General features: G+C 45.6%; 2 protein-coding genes across 4 annotated transcripts in view; both read right to left on the bottom strand.

Annotated features, from left to right (window-relative positions):
• Positions 1-2,553: 2,553 nt before the first annotated feature.
• On the bottom strand, positions 2,554-4,348 carry NPM3 (nucleophosmin/nucleoplasmin 3). Its single transcript, XM_058671382.1, has 6 exons — positions 4,210-4,348; positions 3,812-3,897; positions 3,545-3,664; positions 3,338-3,431; positions 2,952-3,076; positions 2,554-2,864 (listed from the first exon to the last, which is right to left on the bottom strand). The coding sequence occupies exons 1-5, from the start codon at positions 4,325-4,327 to the stop codon at positions 2,961-2,963; spliced, it is 534 nt and encodes a 177-aa protein (XP_058527365.1). The 5' UTR covers positions 4,328-4,348; the 3' UTR covers positions 2,554-2,864; positions 2,952-2,960.
• Positions 4,349-6,666: 2,318 nt separating this feature from the next.
• Positions 6,667-24,693, bottom strand: part of OGA (O-GlcNAcase) — a 34,208-nt gene continuing 16,181 nt past the window's right edge. For all 3 annotated transcript variants that reach the window (XM_058671966.1, XM_058671965.1, XM_058671964.1), the window contains 12 exons: positions 24,440-24,611; positions 23,358-23,456; positions 21,768-22,052; positions 19,196-19,354; positions 17,909-18,522; positions 16,430-16,604; positions 12,623-12,708; positions 11,550-11,654; positions 9,847-9,932; positions 9,295-9,487; positions 7,975-8,134; positions 6,667-7,125 (listed from right to left, as the gene is read on the bottom strand). In XM_058671966.1, the coding sequence (XP_058527949.1) occupies positions 6,989-7,125; positions 7,975-8,134; positions 9,295-9,487; positions 9,847-9,932; positions 11,550-11,654; positions 12,623-12,708; positions 16,430-16,604; positions 17,909-18,522; positions 19,196-19,354; positions 21,768-22,052; positions 23,358-23,456; positions 24,440-24,611 (2,271 nt within the window). In that variant the 3' untranslated portion in view covers positions 6,667-6,988. The remainder of the gene's footprint in view (positions 7,126-7,974; positions 8,135-9,294; positions 9,488-9,846; positions 9,933-11,549; positions 11,655-12,622; positions 12,709-16,429; positions 16,605-17,908; positions 18,523-19,195; positions 19,355-21,767; positions 22,053-23,357; positions 23,457-24,439; positions 24,612-24,693) is intronic.

Raw genomic sequence — 24,693 nt, forward strand, 5'->3', positions numbered from 1 at the left:
GGGGGCTCCCTGATGTTAGAATTCCTTGACTCCCAGAGCCCCGCCCACAATCTGAACTGTTGGCCAGTTCGCTGGCTTTCTTCTCTCCCCAAAATATTGTGTCTCTGGGGGAGTGAGCAGGTGGGGGTACCCGGTTTGCCCGCCCCGCCCCATGACTGACAGATGCAAATGTCCCGGCGGGCCCCCGCAGGCCACTCACTCGCTGGCCCTCCCGGTCAGCTCACTCCTTCCTTTATCTTATCAAAGCCCAGTAATTACAATTGCTATTTTGTTTCCTCGAATCTGCAATCAGAGCTCCCGGGCCCAGATGAGGGAGTGCCTGTCAACCTGATCGCTGAGTGACAGCCCGGCCACCTTCCCTGGCCGCCCCCACACTCAAGCAAACACAAACACACACCCGCGCCGCACACACACACTCCCTCGCCAGCAAACACAAACACACACTCCTGGCCAACACAAACGGCCGCTTCTCCGCAAACACGCCCTCGCCGGGGCCCAAACACACACACACACACACACACACACACACACACACAGTGGGCTGCGCTTTGGGCCCGCGTGCGCTTCCCCACACCTTGGGCGCTCCTCCTGTGTTCCCCGGGCGACCAAAAAGCAGGGCCCGCGCGGGCGGGGCGGGAGGAAAAACAACCCCCAGCTGTGCCCGCGGAGCGCCCCGTCGGGCAACTTGGGGACCGAAGGATCGATGTGGATTGGGCCCTCACTGCGGGTGGGAATGCGCTCCGAGTCGGCAGGCACACAGACGAGGAGGAGGTGGAGGAGGACTGGCGGGATCAGCCGCGGCGCGAGCGTGAACTCCGGGGGCGGGCCCCGGCGCGCGGCTTCTCCAGAGAAGACTTGGCACGGGGCTCGGCGGGTCTCCAGCCTAGCACGTGGGAGGGCGTAGGATGGCCCCACGAGCCCTCCGGGGGCATGCATGCGTGGGGGCTTAGTTGACTGTGTTCCCTCGCTTTCTGCATGCGGTTCACCCACGGTGAACTCTCCGCGTGGAGCGCACGGCTCGTGGACTCTCCCACCCTGCGCACGCCAGCCGCCGGTGCTCCCAGCCTCGTCCACCAGAGGGCGCCAGCCTCGCCCGCTCCCTGTGCATCTTGGATCCCAGAGGCCGCCGGTCCAAGGCAAGCCCAGCTGTCCCCTCAATTAGGCTCCCGTCGGAGCCCCTCAGGAAAGTCTTCTGGAGCAAAGAGGGCACCGGGAGCATACAAAGCAGAGCATCTCCCGTTGTCCTGTGCTAGAAGCCAGGTTGAAAACTGGACCCCGGGGCCAGGCACGGTAGCCTAGCTAGTCCTCAACTTGCACACGCTGGGATCCCATAAGAGCACCGTTCTAATCCCAGTGGCCCCACCTCCCACCCGCTTCCAGCTGGTGGCCTGGGAAAGCCTTGGGACCCTGCACCCTCGTGGGAGACCAGGAAGAAGCTCCTGGATTCGGATTGGCACAGTTCCAGCTGTTGTGGCTGCTTGAAGAGTAAATCAGTGGACAGAAAACTGTCCTGTCTCGCCTCTTCTCTATATATCCAACTTGACAATTAAAAAAAAAAATGAAAAGAAAGAAGGAAAACTGGACTAACAGTGAGGAAGGCAAAAAAAAAAATATCCCCTTCCTGGGGATGTCTTGCAGAGGGAGCGCCTTGGTGCAGGGTAGGGCCGGGTGTGCCAACACTGACCTGTGCTGCCCAGGTGCCAGCCCTAGTCCTTCCCCTTGCCCAGGAGCTGGTCTAACGCCCACCAGACCCTGCTCTCAGTCCATCCTCAGCCTGTCTGGCCCCAGGCTGTCTGGGAAGGTAACCCTTTAGTTTATTTGTTTGCAGGACACTCACACCCCCTCACACACACACACCCATCAACACAGCTGCTGAACTGCTGACCCCAGCACTGTCACTTAGGCACCTCCTTACCCAGGGCCCTCCCTGGCACAGCAGCAGGCAGGCCCCAGAACCAATCCCCGACCCTGCGGCGCCCCACCCAAGCCAACAGACTGATTCCCAGGGGTCTTTCTGTCCCCATATGCCATAGGCCACCCGGATTCTGGTTTCCCTGTCACCCAGTCTGGTTAGTTCCTTCCATCTGGCTCCTGGAATCAGGTTTCCAAGGGCCCAGCCTGCTCAGGAGGGTGGCTGGCAAGACTGGAAGGAGGGGCGAAGGCTGGTCCCCACCCCACCTCTCACCAGCCTTCCTGGGTTGGAGCCCCCTCCCCGGGGCAAGGGATGTGCATTCCTCAGACTGCTTATCTGCCCCCTGCCCATCAGCCAGAGTGGTGACAGAGGCCTGGGCCCCTTGTTTGGACACTGATAACCTCCTGCAACGGCCCTCCCCCATCTGCAGGGGCTGGCAGCCTGCGGGCCGTTAGGAGGTCTCTTCTAGCAGTTGGGAGGGGGGCAGGCCTGGGGCTGCCTCAGCTCAGGGCCCTAGGGACAGAAGGGTCCCACTTTTCCCCCCCATTCCCCCTGGTCCCTTGGTGCTTCCACAGTGCCATCTGGTGGTCCCTAGGGATATGTCATCCGACTGAGAAGAAGTCACACAAATGAGTTGCAAAAACCACCCTCAGCCAACTTTATTGCAACTGTCATCCAAAAAAAAAAAAAATTGTAAAAAGTGTTTTTTAAAAAATGTCTTCTTGCGAGCTGCCAACACCGCCTCCAACCTGCGGAGGGAGGTGAGGTGACAAGGTCAGAACTGAAGGTCAGAATTCCTCACAGTCCTGGAGAAGGGGGACACACCAGGCCTGGTGCAGCCTGTCACTCCCAGCCCCTGTCCCCAGGCCTGCTCTTCAATGGAGAGGAGAATTGTGACATCCTTGACATGTGTTCAGGAACATGGTGCAGGGCACACACAGCAGACAGCTAGCTAGCTGACCTGAAAACAGCACAGGGGGGGTCAGCATCTAGGCCCTCCCATGCTCCACCCACTGGGTGCTCCTCCTCCATGACTCACCCAGGGGGGCTAAGACCTGCCCCCCTGCTTTTTGGCTGGCAGGATGGGGCACAGCTCAGCATCCTCCCCGTCACTCTCTTCTTCCTCACTCTCCTCTTCTTCGGAGACATCATTGCTTATGGTAACTGGGGGACAGACAGTGTGGACAGGATTAAGGCCAAACTCTGCCCACACCCTGTAGCACCCACTTGGGTTGTGTGGAGCTAGGCTCCCAGGGACCATGACCTCCCCAAGTTCAGGATGGGTGACAGAAGCCACGCGCCCATGTCACTGGGACAGGTTTCATGGAGGACGGAAAATGGAGGGCACATGGTGGAGACAGAGCTGAACTGCAGCTGGGAACCCATTGGCTGAGGGCAGAGGAGAGTGTCTGGCCCTCGGCTCACCAATCTGGTGCCGCCCAGTGATGCGCACGGGGCCCGAGCCCGACTTCAGGCGGAAGGTGACAGGTGGTTGGAGCTGGAAGTCATCCAGGCTGAGCTGGAAGATCAAGGTTTTGTGTGACCCTTGGGGGCTGTCTGTGGCCAGTACTAAACTCCTCCACCCCCGACGCACGCGAGTGCAAGCACACGCAGGATGATCGGAGAACTCACCATGGGCTGACAGGACAACCTGAGGTTGGCCACAGGGACTGCAATCTCTTGGTGGTCATGGCTCCGGGCCACCACTTCTACCACGTTACACTCCTCCTTGGCCCCCTCGGTGAGGCAGAGCTGGGAAGGGTACACGGGGCCTCAGGAGGACCGCTGTGGTCACACAGGTGCCTGGGTTCCCTGGCTAGAGGAGTTGCCAGGGTGGGGAGGAGGGGATTGGCGGCTTGCCCAGGGGGTCCTCCTGCCACCCCTTCTGTCGCTCCTCACCATGGTCAGTGCCAACACGTGCTCCGCGTCATCCTCGTGTTCCACCTTGAAGGTGAAAGCGCGCGTCTGCCCGGAGAGCTCGCAGCCTGGGAGAGAGCGTGGGTGTGCCTGAGTGCGCGTCTCGGGGTGAAGGGGGGCGTTTCTTCACCGCACCGCTGTCACGTGCAGCCATGGCCCGCCAGCTGCCCCAACTCGCGCAACTCCTGGCCCTGGGTCGGCTTCGCCGGGCTGCAGCAAGGGTCCCGGCGCTCGAGAGGCCGGAGTTGGGCTCCCTCTCCGCCACGCACGCCGAGGCAGCCCCGCGCCCCACCCACGACGCACCGGCAGCCACATTCCCGCCCCTCCTCCCCGCCTCGTGCAGCCCAGCACCGCCCTCCGCCCCCTCTTTTCCCGGGTACCGAAGAAGAAACTGTCCATAGTGACTGGTGCCGGAATGCGAAGAGGCCCGACAGCCCCGGTCCGGCCTCGACTCTCCTGACTCAAGACGGCCAAGGCGGCGGCAGCGCCGGCGGCCATGCTGCAAGGGCAGTGCCCAAACCCCGCCCCCGACACGTACAAAGCGAGGGACCCTCCACCAGTTCCGGCCCCGCCTGTTAAAGGAGACGCTCTGGGATGGGAGCCCAAAGGCACCCAGAGCGCAGGCCCGCCGACTCCAGCCCGTCTCGCCCCGCAGCACCCGGAGCCTGCTCCAACCTGCGCCCAGGCTGCGGGAAGAAGGCGACTTCACAGATTGCGGGAAGGCTCATTTCTTTTACCACGGGGCCGTCCCTCTAGTTGTCTCTGCTCCCACCCATAGGAAGTCCTAGGCAAGGGGGTGTAAATCTTGGCATGAAAACCTGCCCTAGTCCCTCCCCAGTGAAGGCTCCAAAGAGACAAAGCAGATTCCCAGCTTGAGGAATTCCCACACAAGCCTTCAGCTGTCTCCTCAGCGGACCCAGCAACTCACCCAGCAGACGTGGACGTGGGCTGAGGGCCGGTTAGCTGGCATGCATGTACCTCAGTCAGCTCAGCAACATCCTTCAGCCTTCCGGTTCTTTGGTCTCACCTCAACTTAGCGCCACTTCCTCCAGCTTTCACACGCTGAGTAACCAAAAAAAAAGAGAGAAAAAAGAAAGGCAAACTGTCTTCTGCTTATCCTATCAGACCCACAGGTCACGCTGCTTCATAACCAGGCTGTGACAGGCTCGCATGCTGAGGTCTAGTCGCTGTGCCCAGCGCTTGGTGGCCTTGACCGGCCTGGAGGGGCGCAGGAAGGGGCCAGGAGCAGTCTCACACTGCGCCAACAGGGAGAGTGGAAGAAGTCAGTGCACACAAGACAACACTACACGCATTCATTTCAAGTTTTATTTTGTCTCTTGCATGGTCTTCAGATAGTTATACAGTTCGTTTTCTACAGGAACTGAGTTGTGATATAAACAATCAATGAAATGTCATTCCAACTTTAATAAATACTCATAACCATGGAAGACAGAGCTCTTTGCAATTCTAGAGTGCCGACGGCATACAGCTGTTTCATATGGTTAACACTTGCGACCAAAACTAGTCAAGATGATTCTTACAAACCAAGAAAAAAAAAGCAACTTTCTGAAAATCCTGATTGTGTTACAAGGTTGACCCTGAAATCCTCCGAGTAAAATGCTATCTATCCATTAGGTTTTGAGGTGTCCTCAAACATAACCCTGATTCGTTTTAGCCTCTTTAACCTTCCTCTCGCGCCAGGCTGGACGCCTCCTCTGCTGCTTAGGGGGACAGTTCCTGCCTCTCCTCTGTCCACTCAGTCTGCACTCTCGGGTGGAGTACAACACTGAGAGTCTCTCAAAAACCACACTGGTGGCATTCTGTGAAGAAAAATATTTCAAGTTTCCTACACTCAGCTTAAACACCTGATGCAAAACTGCAGGGAAGCAATGTAACAAAACACAAAATCTATGGTTACAAGTCAATCAGCCATGACAGAAAAAAAGGAATCCTATAGAAATCACTGCCAGCCTCATGTCCAGAATCCTTAAACACACAAATCTAAATTAAAACACATGACGCTTCCAGACCTGTGATTAAAGGAAAAAGAGGGTAACCATAAATCATCGGTTCAAGTGTGCTCATTCTTTAAAAATTAGATATAAACATGCAAGAATTAAAGACTTGATTTAATAAAACCAGTAGTGACAGGCCTTGAGATTACAGGACTACTCTTCTAAGGGCAAATGGGACCCACCAGTCCCTGGGCCCTGGCCCGACAGATGTCAGCTGTCATTTCACACGCACTGTCACTGACGTTCATCTTCAGAAGTGACTGCACTTTGCAACAGACCGAGTCCTATGAAGTCAGGCTCTCGTACTCCAAATGTCATGGCCTAGCCCAAGGTGGGAGGCACTTGAAAAGTAATAGAACTTATTAAAAAAAAAATCAAAGATAACAAGAAAATCCACCTGCCACTGATTTACATTATTCAAAGTGCCATCCTGAATCCACACCCTTTCATTTTCAAAAGGAAAATTTACAAAAACTGTGAACACAAAGCAGTCAGTTACAGCGAGTAGTTATATACAATGAATTTTACAAGTTTATCAATTTTAGGCTTTTGTCACAAACCAACTACACATTTGTCCCTACAAAGCACAACAACCTGGAACCAATAGTCACTACAGAGGACAACTGGCCAGGAAGGGCTTTACAGAAAAATTGAAATCCCCCTGAACCAATGCCACAACCATCCCAACTTGAACCTTTACCCAGGAGACTCTGAAATTCACTGTCAAGTTTCATCTCCACAAAGCCTGAGACTTCTCACTCAATACTGAAGATGACAAAAGTGATTTTAGGGGAGAAATGCAACCACACTGGATGCAGAAAATAGTGCTGACTACATTTATTAAGGAGCCCCCTTCCCTGCATGTACCCACGGAGGTGGTCCTGGTGACACCTAACACAACAAGTAAGATCCAAAGCTGCAGAAAGAGGCCCCAGCACAGCTCCATACAGTAGCTGCAGCATTACTATCTTCTTTCAAACAGTTGAGGAGTCTGCAGGTGGGATAGGTAAGTTTACTCAGTCCTCCTTGTTTACAATTCAGTTGATTTGTTGCCGCTTCAGAAGCTGAACTGTATGAAGACCCCAACCACCACCCACAAGGTGGAGTTAGGAGACCTTTGGACAGTTCACAGTGCCAACAAATGTCACAGGCTCCGACCAAGGATAACCACATCCTTCGGAAATCCTTCCATTTTTGCAATTTCGAAACAGCCTAACTTGCTGTAAAACTCCAGAATTCTTTTATCATCTGGTCTCACTTCACAGAACGCCCCCCGAGAGCCTAGAAATAAAACAAAAACATACAAAACACAAAATTATGAATATGGAATGTTAATCTTTAATAAAATAACAGGAGCTATCAGCTCCTAACTTTCATTCTGGATTCTGTTTATACAAGTTTCCCTATTTCAATATCTCATTTTTAAAAGATCATTATTTAAAAAATCAAAATGTCTTTACAAAACAAGAAAAGGCAAGGAACACTTCTGTTCACAAGACATTATAACCCGAACTCTGTGGATTCTACAACTTACAATAAATTCTGCTTCAAATACAGAACTGACACCCACAAAAGACTCCACCAACCCTAAGATGCAACATCAGACCAAGTGTACTCTCAGGTTATTAACAACTCTCCCAACAAACTAATCATTTTCATAAGGCCCAAGGCTAAAACGTTTGTTTTTACATTTTCAAAGGACTGCTTAAAATAATATGCAAGTCAAGATTATATGAAGCTCTTAAAAATTAACTTTGAACACCTGGTCCTTTAGAGAAAAAGTTTTCACACTGCTAAAGTAAAGCAAAGTACTTCTGAATATGGCTGAATTCAGGTTAAAACAACAACAAAAATCCTAACGTTTCTTTCCTTCAGGTTCATTTAAAATGTTCAACTATTTTAGCGAAAGAATGTTAACCTCACGTGCTTACTTCTGATTTAACTAGCATTCACAGTAAGAGTTCATAGTGGAGGATATTTTTCAGTGGTTGACAGATGGAATTCGTTCACCATTAACAATTTAGAAACAAAACAAAATTATTGGGGAAGGAGTAGCATAAACTTCACTTCTTTCCATTGTTATCCTGAAATATAGTCCTGCCTGAACACTACGTCACCATATGCACTCACCATTAGCCTTCAGTGAGGACAGAAGGCAAGCCATCATGCTTTTGGCCACACTTGGGTCAGTTACTTTTTTGTGAATATCCATTTTTATCAGAGAAGGAAAGTTGGCAAGGAAAGTTTCGGGCAACACTTCCTGTTCTTCATGGAAACTTAGCATTATTTTCTGTAAAAAGAAAGAATTAACTTCTTGACTTTTATTAATTATTTATCTACAGAAGGGAATGTGCTACTTTAGAAACTATTCTTTTTTTTTTTTTTAAAGATTTATTTATTTTTATTACAAAGTCAGATACACAGAAAGGAAGAGAGACAGGGAGGGAGATCTTCTGTCCGATGATTCACTCCCCAAGTGAGCTGCAATGGCCGGTGCTTTGCCAATTCGAAGCCAGGAACCAGGAACCTCCTCTGGGTCTCCCACGCGGGTGCAGGGTCCCAATGCATTGGGCCTTCCTCTACTGCTTTCCCAGGCCACAAGCAGGGAGCTGGATGGGACTAGAACCGGCGCCCATATGGGATCCCGGCACGTTCACAGCGAGGACTTTAGCCGCTAGGCCACGCTGCCGGGCCCCAGAAACTATTCTTATGTAGATCAACAATATTTTCCGAGCCTGTTTCAGTAGCCTAGTGGCTAAATCCTCGCCTTGCAGGTGCCAGAATCCCATATGGGCACTGGTTTGTGTCCCAGCTGCCCTCTTTCCCTTCCGGTTCTCTGCTTGTGGCCTGGGAAAGCAGTAGAGGACAGCCCAAAGCTTTGGGACCCTGAGCCCACATGGGAGACTGAGAAGCAGCTCTGACTGCTGCAGCAACTTGGGGAGTGAACGAGCAGATCTTTCTCTGTCTCTCCTTCTCTCTGTAAATCTGCCTTTTCAAAAATAAATAAATCTATCTTTAGAAAATTACGTAAATCATTGATAAAACATAATATTGATTCTTAAATTTATTTTCATGTCATTTAAAACACAAGACAAGAACAGACAGATAGACGGCGTTCATCTGCCGGCTCACTACTAAAATTCCCATCAAAAGCCAGGCTGGGACAGGCCGAAACTCTTAACCCAGAATTGAGTGGGGATCCTACCCAGGAGGGCAAGGACCACCTTCTAGAGCCATCATCTATCTGTTCCCTTCCAGGGTACAATGAACAGGAAGCTGGAGCTGAGAGCAGAACTGGGAGACGATGCAAGGATTCAGATATGGGACTTGTGCCAAACACCTATCCAGCAGCAATTTCACAATGCATCCACTTACTCTCCTATTAAGTAATCTAATCAGAAAACAATAATAAAACCACTGCCACAGCACAATTTTAAACCCAAGCATTACCTCAGCTTCAGAGAGTTCTTTGTCACCATTTGGCTTGGTATATTTTTCCTGCATGAAGGGAATCCAGGAAATTTTACATTTCTTAATGAAAGGGGTCACATCTACAGTCCCCAGAGCATAACCACATATGCCATCTTCATCTTCTAGAACAAAGCAGTAATCCAGGCTTAGGGAAAGCAATCCTCCTACTAACCTGCTCAGAAGGAAAAATATCAGAGTGAGCTACTGACAAATAATTCAGACTTCACTGATGCAAGAGCTAATGCATTTGAAAAGCAACTTGTGGAAACTACAATTCAATTCAAAGAAAGTAAAAGTACACACATTAATTCTGAGATTTTATAAAAAACAAAGTGGGATTTCAAAAAAATTTGCATCCCAAGGCCGGTGCTGTGATGCAGTTGACGGAGCGGCCACTACAGTGCCTGGCACACGGCACTGGTCTGAGTCCTGGGCACTCTGCTTCCAATTCAGGAAATTGACTCATCACCTCCCCACAAGTTGATAAACCTATGAAATGTCTACTCCCAAATCCAAACAATCATCACATACTTGTCTCCAATGAGGTCAGGCTGACTTTGAAATGGTAAACCCACTCCATCATCATACATTTCTCTGCAAATCTTGTACACGGAAGCCTGAAAATACAATCTGGTTAGGTGACATTTCAAGAAAAATGGCAACAAAATCTAGTATGACTCCTAAATCAGCCTGGAGGAGAGTAACAAACTGTCCTGTCAGAACTACCACCACTGCTTTGCTTAACAGATATTTAAGCACTAAGTCAGATTAGCAGAACCAGTGGAACACAACCTGATTTTAATAAACATTAAGAACTGCTTTATACGAGATAGTTTCTGATAGTAAATTATGGGTTCAAAAACAAGCAAACTTGAGAATCTCTCAATTCTCCTTAAGATTTCTAAGGGGTCAGCACTGGTTTAAGTCCTGGTGAACCACTTCTGATCAGGCTCTCACCGCTAACACACCTAGAAAAGCAGCAGAGATGGACCAAGTCTTTGGGCCTCTGCACCCACCTGGGAGACCCAGACAAAACTCCTAACTTTAGACTGGCCCACCTCAGCCAATCCGGCCTTTTGGGGAATGAACTAGCAGATGGAAAATCTTTCTCTCTCCCTCTCTTTCTAGCTCTCTTAAAAAATTTCCAAAACATTCTACTAAACATCATATTACCATTTTTCAACAGGTTTGCTTTTTTTTTTTTTTAATAGCTGGTATACAGCCTGGATGTACTTCACAACTGAACATTACAGATTATACTGAAGAAAAATCAGTCAACTATAACATCCACCATTTGGATAGTTTCGTAAATCCAACTCTGAACGAATGAGTGTATTTCACCTGGATTTTTTTTTAAGGGACTTTGGACAATATATTACAAGTCCTCATATTTATTGTTGTTTTTAAATATTTATTTTTATTGGAAAGGTAGATTTATAGAGGAGAGATTAAGATTTTACAGCTGCTGGTTTACTCCTGAAGTAGCTGCAATCTCAGAGCTTTGCTTACCCAAAGCAAGGCACCAAGAGCTTCTTACGGGTCTCTTACGTGGCTACAGGGGCCCTTGACTTGGACCATGTCCTACTGCTTTCCCAGGCCACAAACAGAAAGCTAGATTGGAAGTAGAGCAGCCAGGATTCAAACTGGTGCCCATATGGGACACTGGTGCCACAGGGTGGAAGATTAGCCTGTTGCAGCTCAGCAGCAGCTCCACGAATCCTTAATTTAAGCAGTAAGAAATCTTTAGGTTTAGGCCCAGTGTTGTGGCACAGCTGACAAAATTTCACCTGCAGTGCTGGCATCCCATTTTGGTAGCAGTTCAAGTCCTGGCTGCTCCACTTCCCACCCAGCTCCTGACTAAAGTGTCTAGGAAGGCAGTGGAAGATGACCCAAATCCTAAGGCTCTGGAGCCCACACAGGAAACCTGGAAAAAGCTCCTTGCTTCAGATCAGCTCAGCTCTAACTGTTGCACCCATCTGAGGAGTAAACTAAAGAATGGAAGATTTCTGTTTCTCCCCCTCTAGCTCTGCCTTTCAAATAAAAAATTAAAAAATATTAAAAAAAAAAAACCCTTTAGGATTTTCCTTTTACTCTAGGTTTTCCATTCTTACGTTAAATATTTTAATTAACTTTCTCCTATATTTTAAACGTAACAATCTTTCAACCAGTGGGTTGAAGGAAAAATTACAAGTGTATACTGTAGCTACATGCCACATTGGTAGGTAGACAATTACCTCATCTTTAGGAAAATATGGTCTGATAGTATAAACTTTGGAGGTAGGAGTCAGTGGGGGTGGTTGAAAAAAGAGATCATTTGCCCCATCAATTGGCAACAATCGCTGTGGGAAGAAAAAAAGGAAATGGTTTAGTGACAGAAAGATACTCTTTTCTTTACATGGGTGTGCACTGCAGACTACCAACTTAACATTAACTGGCTACTGCAGGCAGACCTAAAGAAGAGGGGTGTACTATGCTTTACTCATATAAACACCTCTTTGCTGGGGGAGGGGAGGGCTTCTGAATAGAAACTACACAAACTGAATTATATGGCTTTAGTGGCATATTAATTTAAATTTATAGAAAAAACAAACAGAAACAAAAGCAAAAACTATCTCAATTATGGCAGGTCTATGTTTTTTTTCTTTAAACTGATCTTAAACAGACCATCTCTCTATTAGAAGATGGCAGAACAGAATGTCAGGAGGAGAGGTTTGGTCTGAAGAGGGTTATCTGTCCAGGAGAGGCTTTATCCCCAAAGCAATGCGCTTCAGTTTGCTGTGCGCAGCAGAGCACCTGTTGGGGGGAGAAAAGTAGAGCACCTGAAAGTCCATGAACAAATTCCAGCAGCAAAAATCCTTCCTATTTTTTGAAACTTTCATTAATAGGCTATTTTCAAGCTTAAGTTGTATTTATACAATAAAGAACAAATTATTCAAAAGCCCTTTCACTATTCACTGGCATCATTAATCATTGCTTTTGCTCATGGAGTTTCCACTGGCAGACAAGCATGCGCGCATTGTGCATTGCGGGCGCAGATTAAATGCTGTGCGACCTGCAAAGAAACAATGTGAAGTGTATACCTAGAGCCGCTGCGCTTCGCAGGCGCGGGGGGATTGGCAGCATCTCCTTCAGAAATTACTGTGAAAGAGGAGGGAAAATCTGATTTAAAATCCAGCTATGTAACTAAATTGAATTTGGGACCAGAAAGCCTTCGGCAGACCAATCCTTCCAGCCATCTGATGCGCAACATAAGGGTTTCTCATAAAACAAAGAAAATGTCAATTCAGTTGTGAATTCATATTGATACCTGGAACTCTCCTGCTAGACCACCTCTAAAGGCCCAGGGTTCTTGGTCTCCAATTAAGAACTGTGCTGAAGAATGACTACGACACCCTGTTGAGATCAGATCCAAGCGGAGAACGTTACGAGAAAGGGGATTTCCTGGGGTCTCAAATGTCCAACAGACCAACAAACACTTCGTGGAACTAGCTCTCTAACAGCAGTAAACTGGGGTTTCAGGGCAAGGCTGTGATAATAATTACTTTTCAAAACTCAACAGTGATACTTCAATATAAAAACACCTTCTTCCAGTTCATGTATAATCACTATTATCAGTCCTTTCCTTACATACTAGAAGGAAAGACATTCCCAAGTTGGTCTACGTTAAGCGGATACATTCCCTAAACACAGCTATTCAACTCAAGCCCGTGGATTGCTCTCGTGTGAATTTATGATAAATACAGATTAAAATGATGAGAAATTTTATTATCACAGCCATGAAGGAATTAAACCTGTCTGAAGTCACATTTTACATTTTCAGGAAAGGTACAGGAAAGGGAGTAAGGGGTGGAGGGGTAATCTTGTCAGAAAACTAAGGTCAGCAAAATAATAAAAAATTAAGGCAGCAAAATAAAACACGGTAACTTTTTTAGAACAAGGACAATCAAAATTCAGATGTGGCTAGTTATAACACCAGGCTGACTGATTCTGAGAAGCAAGAGTGAACCAATGCTTCAGGACTGAGTAAAATACACTCTGTAAAAGGATGAGGCATCTACTTCCTCCCATCAGCCATTATAAATTTTGCTATGCACTCAACATGTGCAGATCGGCAGGCTTTCGGATCCACCAGCCAGTATTTCACGTCATTATTGAACTAACTTCACAAGCAATGTATCAAAAGCAAATGTTTGGACGCCAAACCAAAATCATCTGCCTAGTCTTCTGACAAGATAAAGCAGCGCAATATAGTTCTTTTCCATGGAAGACAGCATTCTACCTCCTGTTTAAGTTAACAATCTCATCAGTATGAAACATAGTGTGCTAGTCAGACAGTCCCAAAGCAAACCAATTTTTTGTTGACAATTCTGGCCCATTAAGAAATCATATCTGGATTTGTCATTTTTTAAGGGGTAGGGGTATTTTTTAAAGTGTAAAATGTAATATTTATAAAATAAATATGAAATAGGGTCCAAATTTAGCTATGTAGAGAACCTGCCCCATTTCATAACTCAGTGTAATTTACACTGCAGCAAAAAACCATACCTCTCCAACTTTAATATCAGCCAATTCCCCTACCCCCACACTTTGAGACTACAACGTAACTAGCACTTCCAACTATCACAACAGAGATGCTGCATATACGAAGAGCTGTATAAATGAAAACATGGTTAATGCCTCAGTCGCTGCGCAAACGTGACTTCAGTTCATGTCTACTGCCCTTCAATCTACCTGAGCTCCCTCACAGATAGAACCTTTCAACTTAAACTAATTTATCAGGACGTGCTGTGAACATCTGCCGCTGTCCATCCAATAGTAGTAGACACTTGTGCTGAGGACTCTCCCATCTGTACACAATGGGGAAGAAGATAATAGAAGTCGTTAGTAATCAAAAGTACTGCATAGCCACATTCTTTAAAGGACTGAATGCCAGCTGGACTGGAAAGAGGAAGGAAAACAAAGGATTCTGATCCTAACTCCCTGGCATTAATATATAGAAATCATGAAAAACACTTTAACATGCCAGGAGCTTCGAAGAAGTGATGTGGCTGCAAAGATGACTACTTAACTCAAATGCTCTGATCCTGTCTTCAACTATCTATACAATGCAGGTAAATTACTCCCACAATTGCACAGTACAAAAATAAAAGCCTGAGAAAAGAAAAACAATACTATACTGTGCATAATCAACCCCCCCCCTTTTTTTTCTATTATTGAATTATAACTTGAATGTCAAATGTTTTTGGTACTGCACACTGAAGCTTGGTAAATCAAGACTTCAGTTTCAAACTCCTTAAAGGCTTTGGAAATCGAGCCTAAATCCTAATTAGGATTAAACAGAAGCCTAAAAAGCAAATGCTACCACCTAACAAAGAGGTTTTTGCTAAACTTAAGAGCCACTGCCCACCTCCAAAGTGGTTCAGAGCCACGTACGGAGAGCATCATTTCCTCTAGGGCTGGGTGTCCTACACAGCAGGTAGAAATGCTGCTTGATGTTCATATTCCATTTCTGAGTGCCTGGTCTAAATCTTGGCTCTGCTTCAATTCCAGCTTCCTGAAGCTGCACATTCTGGGAGGCAGTAGCTGACAGCCTTAGTTCTCACCGCCCGTGCAGTGAGGTCCCACAGTGACCTCCCAACTCCTGTTTTCACCTGGCCTGGTCCAAGAGTGGGAGTCTGGGGAATGAACCCCATAATAGATCCAAGATCTCCCCGACCACTCACCACCTTTTAGATTGTTTAAAAAGATTTTCTTTCATCATTTTTAATTTATGGCAAGCCAACGAAAATTGTATTTTCAAAAAACAGAGGTTCTACTTTTAGCCAACTAATTAGTTCTATTACAAAAAAATTTTTTTTTAAAATGTGTAACCATCTAGGGTCTGGTGACGTAGCCTAGAAGCTAAAGTCCTCGGCCTGAGCGCGCCAAGATCCCATATAGGCGCCGGCTCTAATCCTGGCAGCTCCACTTCCCATCCAAATCCCTGCTTGTGGCCTGGGAAAGCAGTCGAGGATGGCCCAAGGCCTTGAGACCCTGCAGTCATGTGGGAGACCTGGAGGAGGTTCCTGGCTCCTGGCCTTGGATCGGTGCAGCACCAGCCGTTGCGGCTCACTTGGGGAGTGAAATCATTGGACGGAAGATTGTCCTCTCTGTCTCTCCTCCTCTATGTGTATCTGACTTTCCAATAAAAATAAATAAATCTTAAAAAAAATCAAATAAATACACAACAATCTAAAATATTTAGACAGAGAGAAAGAAGCTTCAGTAGTATTCATTGGTTACCTAAGCTCTCAGTGTTTCAGACATCAATTTTATAACGAGCCCGTGACAACTATGAAAACATGACATCTCAGTTAGCTTTGCTGCCTGCTGTGTGCTGGACATAAGTCCATTATATATCCCTTACGGCTGGATTGAAAACCTGGAAACGAAAATGAGATCCCTGGAGAAACCTGGCCATGCTGGTGCTTTTCACCAATTATGAGGATTTTCAAAGAAAAAAAGTTTTCAAAGGAGACATACAAAACTCCATTTAGTAAAGCACAAAGGTTTCAGGGAATTGCCATTTCTATCCCCTGCTAAAACCAATTACTTGGAATATAAAGAAAAAGCCACATGTCATAATACCCAGTAGCACCAGAATAGCCGTCCACTAAAGCTCGCATGCGCACAGGGCTGGGAGGATGGCCTCCTCTTGCCAGGCCCTTTAGGTCATCTCAGCAATTGCTCTGTTAAACACAGCATGAATGTTATGGAGACACAGCAAGCAGCAGAAAGCTTACAGAGTCACATTTCGTAGTGTCTCATCTCCAAATCAGATAAAGGAGGGGCAATTCCATCCAGGAAGCATTCAGTCGGAGCAAGTTAAAGTCAATACTTTCTAACATATTTTTCAAGATATTTAAGTGGAATTAGCCCAAGGGAGAAAAATTATGTGCTTAATATAGTGAGACTTGCACACTTCAAGTCTCCAACAGTGCCTACCTTTGAAAGACATCCAGGCAAACAATTGAAGATTTGGAAATTCACCAATTCCCTAAATGTTTTTCTCCCTATGGGATAATTTTTTAAGGGACAATACATGAGGCGAAGAGATTATTCCTGGTATACCTACCTAACCACTGTACAAAAGACTTCACCATAGACATTATACTCTTGATATCCCAAACATAGGAGTACATGTCATAAAGGATTGTCCTGTTGGCACAGTTGGAGAGCCGAGTGAACATTCCCATCACAAGTCCACACATCTCTTCAAATTTTGCTGCTCGTGATCGCCATTCTTCAATCTATTGAGAATCCAAAACAAACAAAAATCTGCCAAAATACTGCACATTTAACAAAATAATCACAATAATCTAAGACATAGTTATAGAACACTTGCTATCAAATACTTGCAACTTACACTAACCATCAAAGTATCGCTAGTTTAAACTCCAGTAAACAATTTCAGTTTCTTTCTTTTTTTTTTTTCAAGATTTATTTTTATTGGCAAGGTAGATATACAAAGAGGAGGAGAGACCGAGAGGAAGACCTTCTGTCTGATGGTTCACTCCCCAAGTGACCGCAAAAGCTGGAACTGAGCCAATCCGAAGCCAGAAGCCAGGAACTTCCTCCCGGTCTCCCACATGGGTGCAGGGTCCCAAAGGCCTTGGGCTGTCCTTGACTGCTTTCCCAGGCCATAAGCAGGGAGTTGGGTCGGAAGTGGAGCTGCCGGAATTAGAACCGGAGCCCATATGGGATCCTGGCATGCAAGGCGAGGACCTTAACCACTACAATATTGTGCCAGGCCCGCAATTTTAGTTTTTAGTTTCTATCTCCAAAAACCAAGAAATAATGCTGAAATAAGCCAAATAATGACTTTCTTCCATTACTAGCTACAAAATGAAACTATGCAAGTGAATACAGCAAATTTAACAAGTTGATGTCCACGTTAAGCAGCAAGTTCTAAAATGTTGTCAGGGGCCTGGTGCATAGCCTAGTGGCTAAAAGTCCTCACCTTGCATGTGCCGGGATCCGACATGGGTACCAGTTTATATCCCAGTGGTCCTTCTTCTCATCCACCTCCCACTTGTGCCCTGGGAAAGCAGGAGAGATGTCCCAAACCCTTGGGACCCTGCACCCGCATGCGAGACCTGGAGGAGGCTCCAGACTTCAGACTGGCTCAGCTTCGGCCGGTACAGCTGTTTGGGGTGTGACTCAGTGGATAGAAGATCTTTCCTCTCTAACTCTCCTCCTCCTCTCTGTATATCTGACTTACCAATGAAAACAAATCTTAAAAGGAAGAATGTGATCACAGCTGTAACAATAGTGCAGGGCGTTAAGCCCTCACCTATGAACCAGCATCCCACACATTTATCATTTCGGATCCCAGTTGCACTATATACCCAGGATCAAAGACCTGATGGATTAAGTTCCTCAGTCTTGGCTTTGGCCTGGCTCAGCCCACAATGGCTGCCACTTGAAGCAGCAGATGGAAGACCTCTCTGTCTTTCCCTCTTATTCTGTAACTGCCTCTCAAATAAATCTTTGCAAAATATTAATCTCCTTCACATAACCAGGCTACTGAGGCAGGAAAATTAAGCACACTCACCTTTTCAGAGTCTTTCCCTTTGCAATTGACACTGACAACACTGCTATTTGCTCGGAGCCACTGGAACTCCCGTAACATCTGTGCTCCTTTGGGTCCGTGCTCATAAGGAAGGTAGAACAAATCGGCAAGTAACTGCAAGTCCTCTAGAGTCACTGGCTCAGCCGTGTACAAAGGCTTTTCATTTGGACCTGGCACAAACTGCTCCTTGTTTGTCTGCTCATCAGTCTGCATGGGGGCAATGTCACTGATGCAATCTTCCTGCATAGACATCTCTGGGGATTTTGATTCCGCCAGGCTCTCTTTATCAGTGTCCATTGGCTTCAATTCCTCTGCCATTTTAGCTTCAACAATTTCAGTTAGTATTTGACTATCATTCTTGTGGTCTGTTTCTTCTTGTTTTTCTACAGCCATGTCCATGGGCTCCTCATCTGGCTGTTTCTTTTCTTCTTCCTTGCTCAGAGGGGAAGGGTCACTATTCAAAGCTGCTCCTTGGCTCATAATGGGCTCCTGGTAAACTGTTGTGACTACCGTTGTAGCATTTAAAGAAGGCGCTGCCACTAAAGGAGTCCCATCCACTACACTTGCTTTAGCTCCACTGTGTGCAACTTGCCTACCTACAGACAAAAACAAAGAATTGGAAAGAAAACAGATTAAACAGAAATGTTTCTTCTTATCACCAAATCTCTAACTAGAACCTTAGTTTGAGATTCCAAATCGGGCCCAGCGCGGTGGCCTAGTGCTTAAAGTCCTCCCTTGAATGTGACGGAATCCCATATGGGTGTCGGTTCTAATTCCGGAAGCCCCGCTTCCCATCCAGATCCCTGCTTGTGGCCTGGGAAAGCAGTCGACGACGGCCCAAAGCCTTCAGACCCTGCACCCATATGGGAGACCTGGAGGAAGTTCCTGGCTCCTCACTTTGGACTGGCTAAGCACCGGCCATTGCGGTCACTTAGGGAATGAATCATCAGATGGAATATTTTCCTCTGTATATATATATGACTTTGCAATTTTAAAAAAAATTGCTGCTGGAGGATGCCTGCGTCTATAAGCAGACAGCAGGGTTCACACTTGGCTCCACTCCTAATTCCAGCCTCTTACTGCAGACCCCAGGAATTAGGTTCTGTCACCCACATAGGAGGCTTGGACTGACTTCCTAGCACCTGGCTTTGTGGTCAGTTGGAAGGTCACTGGAGACTTTGGGGAAGTAGTTAATGGATGGGAGTTTGTTCTCTCTGGCTTTCAAAACCAAATGGCAGAAATACCCTTATTAAAGAATGCCAAACTCACTGCTGTATTGATGAGGTACACCGAACTCCTGCAACCACTCTGTTAAAGCTAGCTTCAGAGCCATCTGTGGACTATAGAGTACATCAGTTTCGATATCTTCATCACTGCCTTCATTTTCCAACTTAATCTGGATTGATACAGTACTGTCTTCACTGTCAGCTGCAAACAAAAGAAAAAAGCATTAAAATTAAAATAGTTTTGATCGCAAGTCTTCTGACAATCAGAAAGGATAAATACAACTGGTTGTTCTAATACAGACATGGAGGCTAAGAGCTAGAGTCCTTGCCTTGAACACACTGGGACCCCATATTGGCACAGGTTCTAATCCTGGCAGCCCTGTTTCCCATCCAATTCCCTGCTTGTGGTCTGGGAAAGCAGTCGAGGATGGCCCAAAGCCTTGAAACTCTGCACCCATGTTAGAGACCCAGGAGAGAGAGGCTCCTGGCTTCAGATTGGCTCGGCTCCAGCTGTTGCTGCCACTTGGGGAGTGCACCAGCAAACAAAAGTTTTTTCCCCTCTGTCTCAACTCTCTGCAAATCTGCTTTTCCAATAAAAATAAATAAATCTTAAATAAATGTAAATACAACCAAAACCTTTCAAAAGAATATTTCATTCAGAAGCTACCTAAATGAGTTATTAAATGTAAAATCTCAAATGAAATGAAATAAAATGTAGTAACTTAAAAGGCCCAGTATAAGTTAAGCCTCTGCCTGGAGGGCCAGCAACCAATGTGGGCACAAGTTCAAGTCTGAACTGCTCCACTTCCAACTGAAATTCCTGCTAATGTAATTGGGAAAACAGCAAAACACAACCGAAGTCCTCAGGCCCCTGCACTCATATGAGACACCCAAAGACGATCAGGCTCCTGTCATCAGTCTTGTCCAGCTCTGGCTGTGGAGGCCATTTGGGGAGTGAACAAACGATGGAAGATTCTCTCTGTAAACCTACTTTTCAAATAAATAAATCCTTAATAAAATAGTAAACTTTAGAATTAATGGAGAAGTCCACTTATTGCTAGTGATTAAGAAATCAGTATTTAAGCATTATGCTTTCCATTAAAAAAACAACTTCCCTAGCCTTTAAACTTCATTACTCATAAATATATTGAAGAGAGAAAAAATTCACAGAGCTCACATCACATATGACCACAGATAAAGCAATGAAGCTCCGAACGAAGACAGCATCATGTAGAGGAAATTTAACTCTGAACTTTCTTGCTTGGTTTTCAAAAACCAGTCCCTTTTTCTGGCTGATGTCTACCACTCTTTAATGAGCTTCATACTCTGCCTTATAAGATGTGGTACACAACGTTAACACGAGGTTAACCCACCACTGGCAAAGTGGCATCTTTTATCAGAATACAATAGTTTGAGTTCCAGCTACTTTACTTCCTATCCAGCTTCCTGTTAATGCACCTGAAGGCCGTGCAGGATGGTTTAATTACTTGGGCCCCTGCCACCCATGTGGGAAATCAGGATAGCTTCCAGTTTCTGCCTGGCGCCTGAGCTATTGCAGCCATTAAAGGAATGAACCAGTAGAAGGAATATCCCTTCTCCTCCTTCCTTTGTTGATCTTTCAAAGAAAATAATCTTAAAAACAAAACAAAGCAGAGATATAAAAGCTAAGTACCATGTATACAGGAGACTGAGATGTTTGTAATTTCGGGAGATTCTTAAGATTTATTTTTTATTTTGAAGGCAGAATCTCTCTGACACACACACACACACACACACACACACACACACACACACAATACATACACCTTTCATCACCTTCCTTCAGTCCTAGAATGCCTACAACAGCTAGAGCTGAGCCAATCTGAAGCCAAGAGCCAAGAAATTCTCCCTGGTTTCCCACACAGGTGCAGTGTCCCAAGGAATTGGGCCAACCCCCACTTCATTCCTAGGACATAAGCAGGGAGTTAGATGGGAAGCGTAGCAGCCAGGACGAGTACCAGAGCCCACATGGGATGCCAGTACTTGCAGGTAGAGGATCAGCCAACTGAGCCATCATGCTGGCCCAAAATTAAATGAATTAAAACAAAAAAAAAGAAGTGGAGGACCCGGCACAGTGACCAGTGGCTAAAGTTCTTGCCTTCAAGGTGCCGGGAGCCCATGTGGGTGCCAGTTATAATTCCAGAAGCCCCACTTCCTATCCAGCTCCCTGCTTGTGGCCTGGGAAGGCAGTCGAGGATGGCCCAAAGCCTTGGGACCCTGCACCCATGTGGGAGACCTGGAAGAGCTCCTGGCTCTAGGCTTCGGATCGGTGCAGCACCGGCCGTTGCGTTCACTTGGGGAGTGAATCACTGGACGTAAGATCTTCCTCTCTGTCTCTCCTCTCTGTATATCCGCGTTTCCAATAAAAATAAATAAATCTTAAAAAAAAATAAAAGGCCAAGAAGTTAAATGAACACCCAGTCTTTCTTCAATCATACCCATACTTCATTAATAGAAATGAACCAAACACTTTCATCAAACCTCTTACATTCAATGACAAAGGGACCCATATTGGAGAATGGCTCTAGTTAACCCAGCTATCTTTCCAAGGCCCACTATGAGGATAAGTTACTTACTCATCACTACATCTTTTCTTACTCCATTCATGTTTGACTTGTACCAGGTGGCAAGAGTGTGGATGGCGACATAGTTGGCTTCAAATTCACAGTTGGGATTAGTGAGGACTCCTTTTAGTCGTGGGATAAGTTCTGTGGATCTTCCTTTGTATGGGCCCAGAAACAGTCTCTTCTGATCATAATCATTAGCATGAATGTTATCCCAAATTACTGGAGCCCTCTTAATGATCTTAGAAACCTCTTCAATGGACTCCACTGGAATTTCTTTAGAAACAACTTTTGGACCTAGAAACAATAATCACCATTTACTAAAAGCATCTCACATATGCTTCTCTGAAATACACTACACATGTAACTTTGTTTTCCTTATATTTGCATATTTATATTTGATAATTTGGGATCAATATGCTTTATTTCAGTTACCTTAATTCATTCAATACAACTCATAATCATGCTTACTACAAAACTGTCAAGATATCTGTAAAACATAGTATTTCACCAAAGTTTTAGTTTGGCTAGATCTGTGTTGCAGCACATTAAACCACTGCTTACTGAGGTGCTGGCTCAAATCTCAGTTACTCCACTTCCAATTCAGCTTCATACAAGCAAAAACACCTGAGAAGACAGCATGCTCTGCAGCTCTTGTGGGAGGACCACATGGAGTTCTTGCCCCCCTGCCTAACGCTACTAACCCAGAATTGGCAACTGCAGTCATCTGAAGAGAGGACCAGATGATTCAGAACACACCTATCACTTTTGGTCACTCTTTCAAATAAACAAAACTTCTGTTAGTAGTAATAGAGGAATTACCAATTCCTCTAGGTCACAGTTAACTGGATATTTTCCACATAAATTTTTCTATACAGATATACAGATATAAAACCCTAAAACTTGGGGCCCAGCGTGATAGCCTAGTGGCTAAAGTCCTCGCCTTGAACGCGCCAGTGTCCCATATGGGTGCTGGTTCTAATCCTGGAAGCTCCACCTCCCATCCAGCCCCCTCCTTGTGGCCTGGAAAAGCATTAGACGACGGCCCATGGCCTTAGGACCCTGCACCCGCGTCGGAGACCCTGAAGAAGCTACTGGTTTCTGGCTCTGGACTGGCTGAGCTCCCACTGCTGCGGCTGCTTGGGGAATGAAATCATCGGGCCGGGCCCGGCAGCATGGCCTAGTGGCTAAAGTCCTCGCCTTGAACACGCCGGGATCCCATATGGACGCCGGTTCTAATCGCGGCAGCTCCACTTTCCATCCAGCTCCCTGCTTGTGGCCTGGGAAAGCAGTAGAGGATGGCCCAATGCATTGGGACCCTGCACCCGCGTGGGAGACCCGGAAGAGGTTCCTGGTTCCCGGCATCGGATCGGCGTGCACCTGCCGTTGCGGCTCACTTGGGGAGTGAAACATCAGATGGAAGATCTTCCTCTCTGTCTCTCCTCCTCTCTGTATATCTGGCTTCGTAATAAAAATAAATAAATCTTTAAAAAAAAAAAAAAAAGAAAGAAATCATCGGGCCGAAAATCTTCCTCTCTGTATATCTGTCTTTCCAATAAAAGTAAATAAATCTTAAAACAAAACAAAAACCTTAAAACTTACCTGTCCAAAGTACTTCAATTCCTGGTAGAAGTTTTTCTCCCACAGTCCTTAAGTAAGGAGACTGAGATACATTTGGGTAACAGAAAGTGCCACAATACTCTGCATGTAGAGGAAAAAAACAATCAAAATAAAATGCCCATAAGTTTTTGAATGGTGGGGAGGGGCAATAAATGGCTATCTAAGACATTTTTATCCAAATGATAAAAGGCCTACACGTCACATCTAAACGGAAATAAATTTAAATGGCAAATTAATTTAAAAGTCAATATACAAAATCTAACATTCTTATTATAACAGCACATATCAATGCTTGTGATCCAAAGAAACAATAAGAGCACTGTTCACATGTCTGAACTGTCCCTACTTCTCAATTACAGCCAGGTCAGACAGCGAAGAGATAGCATTATACTAATAATACAAGATTATGCCAATGGCTATCAGTATTAAACTACAACTTATAGCATGATTCAGAGTGAATTAATTTCAAGTAGGGTATTATTAGACACTGTATTCACACAATATCAAGATCAATAAAATAAAGTTCATAGCTAACAATATTCAGACATACATTAATTATGTCTAAAATATTTATCAAAACATTTATCTCTTCCTGAACAAGAAATATCTGTAAGTTAAATCCTAAAAAATGACATAAATCACTTTAATTGGAAGGAGTTGGAGAAGATAAAATAATAAAAGGGAAAAAATTAGTATCTTAGGCTGACTTTGTAGATAAGAGTCCAGATAGAAGTGGGACCTTTGAAAAAAAAAAAAAAAGACATATGCAGAATGAGGGAACAAGTAGAAGGAACAAGAACAAGTAAGTAAAAAGCAGAATGAATCTTTGTTTTCACTGATAATAATTTTTATCATTGGCACTATAATATTTATGTATTTCTAGTACTAAAAAAATAAATTCTTTACCTAATCAATTGTCATGTACTGGCTCCTACAAATTCTCCAATTTAACAATATCAGAAACATTTCCTAACAAAGATCCTTCTATATACCAAAGAGGGAAACAGGGCTCTGCAGGCTGGAGCTAAGGAACCAGTTAAACCTAGAATTATTACATACAATACCTGTGGGGCAGAAGAGGAAAGTTTCTGGCTCTCCTAGGTACTGATAAATTTCATTTGTGATGGAGATCTGAGCATGAGCAAAAGAACTGAACACCTCCTTGTCTGCTGCACACATATTATGGTCAATATCATCAAAAAGCAGGGCAAATGACCTGCACCCAAACTGAGAAACCTAATAAAAGAAAAAAACGAGATGTTTATTAGCTTACCTTAGAAGAAAAAAAAGTAACCCAATATTACTTACTTAATGTCAA

The sequence above is a fragment of the Ochotona princeps genome, chromosome 13 (assembly GCF_030435755.1).
Source record: "Ochotona princeps isolate mOchPri1 chromosome 13, mOchPri1.hap1, whole genome shotgun sequence".
Classification (NCBI taxonomy): domain Eukaryota; kingdom Metazoa; phylum Chordata; class Mammalia; order Lagomorpha; family Ochotonidae; genus Ochotona; species Ochotona princeps.

What these genes read in the sequence shown, in the direction of transcription:
- NPM3 (XM_058671382.1), bottom strand. Translation starts at nt 4,327, where the DNA reads ATGGCCGCCGGCGCTGCCGCCGCCTTGGCCGTCTTGAGTCAGGAGAGT. An exon ending in TATGGACAGTTTCTTCTTCG is followed by an intron (nt 3,898 to 4,209) that starts GTACCCGGGAAA and finishes GCTCTCTCCCAG; the next exon opens with GCTGCGAGCTCTCCGGGCAG. An exon ending in GGTTGTCCTGTCAGCCCATG is followed by an intron (nt 3,432 to 3,544) that starts GTGAGTTCTCCG and finishes TTGATCTTCCAG; the next exon opens with CTCAGCCTGGATGACTTCCA.